Source organism: Papaver somniferum, chromosome 4 (assembly GCF_003573695.1).
Source record: "Papaver somniferum cultivar HN1 chromosome 4, ASM357369v1, whole genome shotgun sequence".
In the NCBI taxonomy this organism is placed as follows: domain Eukaryota; kingdom Viridiplantae; phylum Streptophyta; class Magnoliopsida; order Ranunculales; family Papaveraceae; genus Papaver; species Papaver somniferum.
Window position 1 is genome coordinate 14,110,960 of NC_039361.1, and position 8,966 is coordinate 14,119,925.

Sequence of the window (8,966 nt, forward strand, 5' to 3'; positions counted from 1 at the left end):
AGAGTTGTTAACTCTATCAGCTAAATTATTAGTAGGAGCCTGTGAAACTTGGCTCTTCCTCTGATTTAATCAAACATACTACCTCACTTACCAGTATCATTTCATTTTCAAAGCTCATACACCCTCCCAGAGTAAACATTCGTCAAGAGTTCAAATTGATTTTACTTCCCCTTTAGAAAAAACTTTAAACTATATTATTGCTCAGCAATGGGGGGATGACCGAATTTCCGGTCGTTTAACGAAGAAGAACATCCATTTAATAGTAGTTTGGATTTTGCAAAACCCAAGTCCAAGTCAAGTCCAAGCCCCAATCCCACAACCAGACCGGACATGCAGACAAACAGCGCGCGCATGCGTATGTGTGTTTAATTATAACCAACGGTTGCCTAAGTTTTCTCTCCTGAACAAAATCCTATTTGGTTTTAATGTGATCAACAACCTTGAGTGCAATCAACCATTAGTCTTTTAGTTTTTCTTTGCACGAATGGATCAAGTTACAAAGAGATAAGCAAAGAGACCTTGACAGTTAACATACTGCAAAACCTCCCGACAAACTTTACCAGGATGTTGTTAGTTACTACCTCCTGCAGAAATTATTATCATCTGAAATAAACTCTGTTTTGCTAAATTTGTCTGTTAGCTGCAGTTCAAAGTAAAAACCTAAAGACTTAAACGAACCAGGAACCAAAAGAGGAAACTCTAATTCGGGAAATTTACAGAGAATTCCGAACTCTAATTCGGGAGATTTACAGAGAATCCCAACACAAAGTAACCAGAACATATAACGTCAGACCGTAACTCGAACGTTAGTGTCCTTATTAGCCCCCATTTTCATCATCACCACCATCACTACCCCTGCTACCACCTTCATGACATCCACCGTATCTACGCCTACCACCACCATGGAGTGCACAGAACATATGGCATACAGGGGGTATACCGTATGCAGCATCCACCATAACCACCACACTTCACACCGTTCATTATATCCACCACAACCAACATATCATCTGTATTAAACACCTCTGTAAAAGCACGGGAAAAGTGCAATTAGATAATACAGATTTGAGGAAACACATAAAGAAATGGTTTCTCTAGAGTAACCAGAATAAAGAACTAAATGCAAGATTTATAACAATCACACATAGGAGGGAACAAGTCTTTACGTATCAAATGAACAAAAAGTGAATCAGAAAGCAATCAATTCTTGTAATTACAACCAGCATAAATTTTCATTGTTGTCATAAATTGATTAGAAACCACTACTATATGATGTTAAACAATACCAGCATTTTTCTTCTAAGCCTCGGTCCCAAACAAGTTGGGGTGGGCTAAAAAGGAAACACGAGGACTTCCCAAGCGATCTTGGTACTGCTCTTGCCCATTCCTAAGGAAATGGCTGGTTTTCAACCAAACAAAGTCACACGAGGACTTCCCAAGCAGTCACCCATCATGGTATTGTCTCGCCCTCTTTTGGTCCATAGCTGGCTCGCCACACCTATCACGACCCTTTTCATGGGGAAATGGATGTTTTTTTACCATTGGATCGCTACACCAATCACAACCCCCCTTCTATCTTGGTTTGGGACAGGCTGTGAAGAAAAACTACATAGGCAGGAAAAAGACACCAGCATTGGATTTGCAAAATGCAGATCAAGCAAATCTGTTTGTGTTGCATTAAACTAAAATCTTTCTGGAGAAAAGTAAGAGACTAAATCTCATTACAACATACAAAGCCATCATAAAAAAAAATTCAATTGAACTCCTAGACTCTAACCAAAACAGTTAAAAGATAAGAAACAATGATTTTACCTCTATTTTTGAATGTGAGGCTTCTTCACGTAAGTACCCGAGTTGAGCGAAACCAGGCTCTCGACATAAATCTCAGGATGAGCCATCATCATAGTAAGACCACGAACAGTATGTGCGTTTAATTGGAAAAAACCACTAACCTTTCCAACTCTTTCATTCTTTGGGTTGCAAAAAACAAAACCATCACGGGTATAAATCAGAATCTTACCATTTTAAGTGACAGCATTGGCGCCCAGAAAGGATAACAGGTTATTGATTTTTGAGTAGTGGTGAACAGTTTAGTCCGAGATTCTCTCACTGCATAATCCTGCATTACCCATACTTCAGCTTGGGCCCTCTTCTTGTCGACCAAAACTAAGGTAAGGCAGTTTCCTAATACTCCTACGTTTGTAAATATTTTCGTGTTGATATCTTCTGAATTTATTATACTTTTTTCTGGCAGTGGCACACCCAGGAATTTCTCATTACTAATATCAAAAGAGACTATGTAATTGGAGATATCTTGCTTGGACATAAAACTACTTATCCAGTGAAGAGCTCCATTGAGGAAAAAACCGCGAAATGCTATACGAGTTGGAAACTTGTAAGGGAAAGTATGAATAGCTTTTGACAAATGTGATCCAAATGTATATACTTCAACTTCACAGCAATCTGATTTTTTAGAATTCACAATTCTTACCATCTTGTAATCTCTAGTCTTGCTATCGTAACAAAACCCCCCTCTAAAAGTTTGCTCGGGGTTGATATGAAAATCACAATGTTGAATTTCCTTAAATTCTGTAGTTGTTGGGTTCCAAATACAAATGCTAATCTTTGCATCAATCAAAATGCCAAAGCAAATGAGACCATTACAAGTAAACATGATTTTATAATTGTTCTTATTCTGGATACTAATTTTAAGATGATCATTCATAAACTTAGGGCTAGAAATTAGATTAAGCCAGAGTTTGCATACACACTTACATGTTAATAATTCTTTCACTGGTAATTTCAGAAGGATTTCTACTTGTATCTCTTCCGGGAAACTTGACATTAACATAGCCGCTGCCGCTGCCATCTTCTTCTTGAAGGGGATTATTTTGGGGTTTTCGCTTTCAAAAGAGTCTCGCATCTAAGGATACCCGTTTGAGGGCTACCCGTTTTATTCGGAACCCAGGTTTGGGATACCTAAGGATAAAGGCTTAATTGGGGGCTCTGGAAAATAATCGGGGCTAGGGCTGCACATGGGTCTGGTTGGGTCGGGTTTGGCCTCACCTACCACCCAACCCACTGCTGGTGGGTAATTGAACTTTTCATCCGCAACCGACCCACCATAACAATGGGTCGCTTTTCATCCGACCCACAATAAGGCGGGTTGGGTCGGATCGGGTGGTGGGTTACCCGTCATATTTTATATCTTGCGGGAAATTGAAATCAATTTCAAATGAATCCCTAAATTTATCTATCAGAAAGACTAAAGATCATCAAAATCTCTCGATTCTTAAAGATAAAAGATCATCAAAATCATATACGTTCTTTTACTCTCACCATCTCTACCCTTTTACTGCATGCTCTTGTCGCTCTTCCGTTTGATTTGGTGGTTATTCCATTGGATAAATTCATGACAATCTAATACCTTCGCATTATCTCTCTTCAGTAATCAGTATCATGTGTGTTTAAGTGTTTTTCCAGTGATTCTATTTTGGTTGTTAATAAGGGCACACATGCATCAACCCCCTTTTGTTTTTTAGCCAAATTCATATAGACAGAAATGTTGACTCTGTCCAATCATCATATCATTGATTTTCACTTTTCAGCCCAATAGAAATTGTAACTTCATCACAGCAGAACAAAACATCAAAATTTCTTTATCCAGAATAAAAAACGATCTTATAAGCATCCAAGATACACAACTAATTACGGGCTTAATTCATATTTGTGAAACAAAAGGATTGATCAAACCCTAATTTTCATGGAGTTTGAAGAACAAACGGTGATGTTGGTAGGTCTTAATTAGTCCTAATTTTGATGAAAAATGCGAGTGCGATGCTTAGTTAGGGTTAGGTATTTTATTTTTTCAATCCAATGGCTGAGATTCATTCTAGGATAGAAAATCTAAGGGGTAGCATGCTAGGGAATATTGGGCGGGTTGGTGGGTCGGGTCGGGTGAAGGAAGTTCCTACCCGCAACCGACCCAACATACGGTGGGTTTTCACGTGCCTCACCCATAGTTGACCCATACCTAGGTGGGTCGGTTCGGGTACGGGTATTTTTCGACGGGTGTGGGTCGGGTCGCGGGTCGAGTCGGTTATGTGCATCCCTAATCGGGGCCCTCACCAATTTTGTTTGCATCCCAAAATTTTCAGGGGCGTATCAATAGTAAAGTGAAAATATTGTTTTATCCCTTATTTTTTTAAGTTTTTTCTTAATCAAAATTTTAAAATCAAAATCAAAACTTTAAAATCAAAATCAATTTTTTTTTTCGAATATTATGTTTGTGAAAAAAAAATTCGGCTCAAATTTATATGAAAAGTCGTCATGAAATCTTTTAAAAAATAACGACCTTCAAGAATCGTCATTTTCAGTGACGACTCTAAACAGTCGTTATTGCTTATAAAAGAGTCGTTATCTTCTTTAAAGATTCATTAATGACGGAATAATTAAAGGGTCGTCATATGCGTGGTTGAACATTAACGACTGTCTAGAGTCGTCACTAAAACAATGACGACTCTTGAGGGTCCTTAATTTTTAAAAAATTTCATGACGACTTTTCATACAAATTTGAAACTTTTGATTTTCAAATTTTGCACTAATTAAGTGAGATTATCACTAATTAGATAAGGAGTAGATTAGGCATTACCAAAATATTTGGATAAGGGGTAACTCAAATTATGATTGGTGACCTTTTTCTTCCTCTAGTGGGAGGCCCCCAATTACTTTCCAAGGCCCCCAATTTTTTGTTCCTAAGGATAAGGCCGCACAAGGGTCGGTACGATCCGGGTTTTTTATGGAACCGGTCCCTGTACCTGGTACTTGTACCTGGACTTGTACTTGTAAGACCGGTTCGGTTCAAGACCGGACCGGTCCAAGATTGGTATCGGGTTTTTACCTGATTTAACAATATTCTCTAGCATTCATCTAACAAGTAATAACATACATAAACGAAAAACACGACCAGCATATGTTTAAGGGCAATTTCAGGTAGGGCTATCAATGAGTACCCAATTAACCGGAATCGAACCGCGGACATGACGGGTCCGGTTCTGGGTAGTAATATTGGACCCATTAGTCGAATTGGTACCCAACGGGTAGACCCGATTAGGAACCGATTAATATCGGGTCCTAATCGCCATACCCGATGAGTACCCGGTTAATTTTTGTCCGAAGCCCAAATAAAAGACACGTGTTAGTAAATCATCATTTCTCTCCTTGCGAATTTCCCTTTCTTGCTACAAAATTATTTTTATCTTAATACCAATAGTTGTACCCCTAATAATTAATTAAAGTAGGAATTATTGTTTCATCCAGTTTTTCATGATCCAATTAATGGCTAGTCCACCCGTGAAAAACATTTACTCCCTAGTCCAAAAACATGTTTTTGGACTAGATTATTTACTCGCTAGTCCAAAAACTTTGTGGAGATTATAAAGTGTGTTTTCTAAATGCCTCAAACACCATTCCAGATCTAATTAGTATCAACACATGTAAATGTTACTAGTAGTATATTACTACATACTAGTAGTATCAATATGTTGATACTACATATTAATATGTACTTATACTAGTAGTAACAAAAATATGTTATTAGTAAATTAGGTAACTACTTTACTAGTATATTAGTAAAGTAAATTAGTATACTAGTAGTAACTAGTAGTAATATGTAGTAATTAGTAGTAATATGTAGTAACTAGTATACTAGTATACTACTAGTAGTAACTAATAGTAATATGTAGTAGTAATATGTAGTATCAATATGCATTAACTAGTAGTAATATGGAGTAACTAATATACTAGTAGTAATATGTAGTATCAATATGTAGTAACTAGTATGTAGTAACTAGTAGTAATATGTAGTATCAATATGTAGTAGTAATATGTAGTATCAATATGTAGTAACTAGTATACTACTAGTATACTAGTAGTAACATATGTAGTATAACATAACAATATTAATATGTAGTATCAATACATAACATAACAGTATTGATGTATAGTACATAACATATTGATACTACATATTGATATGTAGTATCAATACATAACATAACAGTATTTATTTATATGCAGTACATAACATATTGATACTACATATCAATATGTTGACACTACATATTGATGTGTAGTATCAATATATAACATAACATTATTTATTTATATGTAGTATCAATATGTCGATATTACATATTGATATGTAGTATGTGGTAATATATGTAGTAACATACATAGTGTTATATATTAGGGTTAGTAGAGTAATTTTACTCTTTTCAAAACTTTTTTGGACTAACGAGTAAATATATTTTCCCGCTGGACTAGCCATTAACCCGGATCGGATTTAGTGGACTAAACATCAAAGTTCTCTTAATTAAACTAACTTAAAATACTGTGGATTTTTTATATTGTTACCACTAACAGTAGTGCTACTGTTGATTTCAACTTTGTTATTGTATGTTGGCGGCGCAACTGTTACATAAGATTCGCGAACTTATAAAGCCACTGGGCTTTTTATGATCACAGGTGGTTTTAAAGAATGTAAGGTGGTTTTAAAGAATGTAAACTTGATCGTATAAGAATTCAAAATGTGAGAAAGTGATTTTAACTATTTAGTAAATACAAAAAATTGGATAAAAAGACCAAAATAAACAATTCCTGGGTGAAAAAGACGTATAAAATTTGATATTGTTTAAATGGACGAGAATGTAAAAATAGTCAGGATGTAAACAGATTCATCCTACCCATTTGCAAGTACTTTTTCTTATTTTTAATTTACATCAGGATGTAAACAGTTTCATCCTCGCTCTTTTTTAAGTTTAATCCAGGATGAATCCAGTTTCATTCTTGCTATTTTTTTGGTGTCCATTTCACACATACTAATTTTTACTCGTCCATTAGAACCATGTTTTATAAATATTTGGACAAATGACCCATTTGCCGTAGTAAATACTCATTAATTACCCGGAACCGATGCGTACCCAGATGTTTAATCAGGTCCGGTTCTGGGTCCAACAATTTAAGAACCGGATCTGGAACCATTAGGACCCGAAATCGGTGAATATAATAAGGTCCGGTTCCGGGTAGTATGATACCCGGGAGGAACCGGACCCATTGACAACAACAACAGCAAGATCATTTTGAGGAACCGGTCCATGTACCTGGTGTTGACCGGTACCTGGACTTGTACCTGTAAGACCGGTAACGGATTTTTACCCGATTTAACAATATTCCCTAGCATTCATCTAACAAGTAATAACATACATAAACGAAAAACACAACCAGCAAAAGTTTAAGGGCAATTCCAGGCTATATTCTGGCTTATTTTTCTTCATTTTTTCATTGAATTTCACACATTTAGATCCTAACATACATCTAAGCAATTTAAAGCATTCAACAACATCATCTCATACTTGCAATTACATAAACTTAGCCTTCCAATCACCACCAGATCTCCTTTTTCCACTCAAATCCATGAACATTAGGACCATTCTTCTCTGGTTCTTTCGTTCTTTATTGCAGCAACATCACCACAATCCAACTTTATCTCATCCGAATCTTCTATACCAAATCGACCCATGCAATTCAATATTTCTATATTCATCAATTGTAGCAACAACAACAAGATCTCATCGATTAAACCCATCATCATCTTTGTTAATTCTCAATCTAACTCAATCCCAATCTAAATTTCATCTCGGAGACCCCAATTTCACTTTCAGTTCATCAATCAACTTAAATCTCGAGCATAACTCCTCATTGTACTTCAGGTCAACAGCAGCAACTTCGTATTCTCTATGGAAATCGAAACCCTAATTCCTCCTCTCTTAAGTTCCTTAATTACTCATCATCATCAAGACAATTAAACCATCAACAAAGCGTTTATAGCATAATTCCATCTATCTATTATCACTAGATATGTTTTTTGATCTTCATTCAAAATCCCAAACTACAACTACAGATTCATCATCTTCTTCTTCTCTCATATTCGAACCCTAAAAACTCCAACCACCTTCTAAATTCTTCGATTCATGGGGAACCCTTAACCCGCTTCACAATTTCACCTCTCATTTCTAATTCAAGCAAACAAATTTGAAGTTACCCAAAATTAATGAATGAATTACCGATTGTGGAATTTTTGTTGGTAATTGATGGTACTGGTGTTGGTGGTGGTGGTGGGAGAGAAGAAGGTGGTGGTGGTGGTGGTGGTGAATCTGATAGAGACTCAGTGTCAGGGATGGTGAAGAAGAAGAAGAAGAAGAAGTGAACCATGGTTTTCAGTTCTGAGAAAAAAATAAGAAGACTAGTTTACTCAATAGATAAGATGAGTATATACCTAGGATCGATGGCCACGATTACTTCCAATTAAAATATCTAACGTCTATTATTCACCGGGATTTTCAAGCCAGTACATACCAGTACTTCCCCCAGAACCAATGTGTGTACCGGTCTACTCCGGGACTGAAATTTGAGAACCGATCCTTGTACCGCCTACACCGGCTCATGTACGGTTCCGGTCCAGTTTTTCCGGTTCCAGACCGGTACTCCAGTTCCACCGGGTTATTTGTGCATCCTTACTTCCACAGATTGGGATACACAAAAAGATAAAGAAAAACAACATTACAAAGTAATTTGAAGAACCCCTTAGGCCAAGCACTATAGTAAGGGATATCCCTTTCTGATCACCTAATTGTATCACCTAATTGTGGGGAAGAGATATGGGTCACAAGCAACCTCACTATGGTGTGCTTTTATCCCTTCCTTGCACTACACGGAAACTGAAACGGAATTTCAGTCTTCGTTTTTTTTCCCCAAAATTTTCGCGCTGGGGCTAATTGTATAGGCTAAAAGATGATTAAGAGAAAAAAAAAAAAGATTAAATAAGTAAAAAGAAAAAAGAATTTTAGCAAAAAAGAATAGTGAAAAAGAGAAGTGTCAATGTAAAATTATGAATTCCATAAACGGAT

The 8,966-nt window shown here is 36.5% G+C and overlaps 1 protein-coding gene across 1 annotated transcript; it reads right to left on the reverse strand.

The window, feature by feature from the left end:
- Window positions 1–1,108: 1,108 nt before the first annotated feature.
- LOC113273552 (putative F-box protein At3g16210) lies at window positions 1,109–2,907 on the reverse strand. Its single transcript, XM_026523233.1, has one exon. The coding sequence runs from the start codon at window positions 2,867–2,869 to the stop codon at window positions 2,009–2,011; it is 861 nt and encodes a 286-aa protein (XP_026379018.1). The 5' UTR covers window positions 2,870–2,907; the 3' UTR covers window positions 1,109–2,008.
- Between the last annotated feature and the right edge of the window lie 6,059 nt (window positions 2,908–8,966).

What these genes read in the sequence shown, in the direction of transcription:
- LOC113273552 (XM_026523233.1), bottom strand. Translation starts at nt 2,869, where the DNA reads ATGGCAGCGGCAGCGGCTATGTTAATGTCAAGTTTCCCGGAAGAGATA.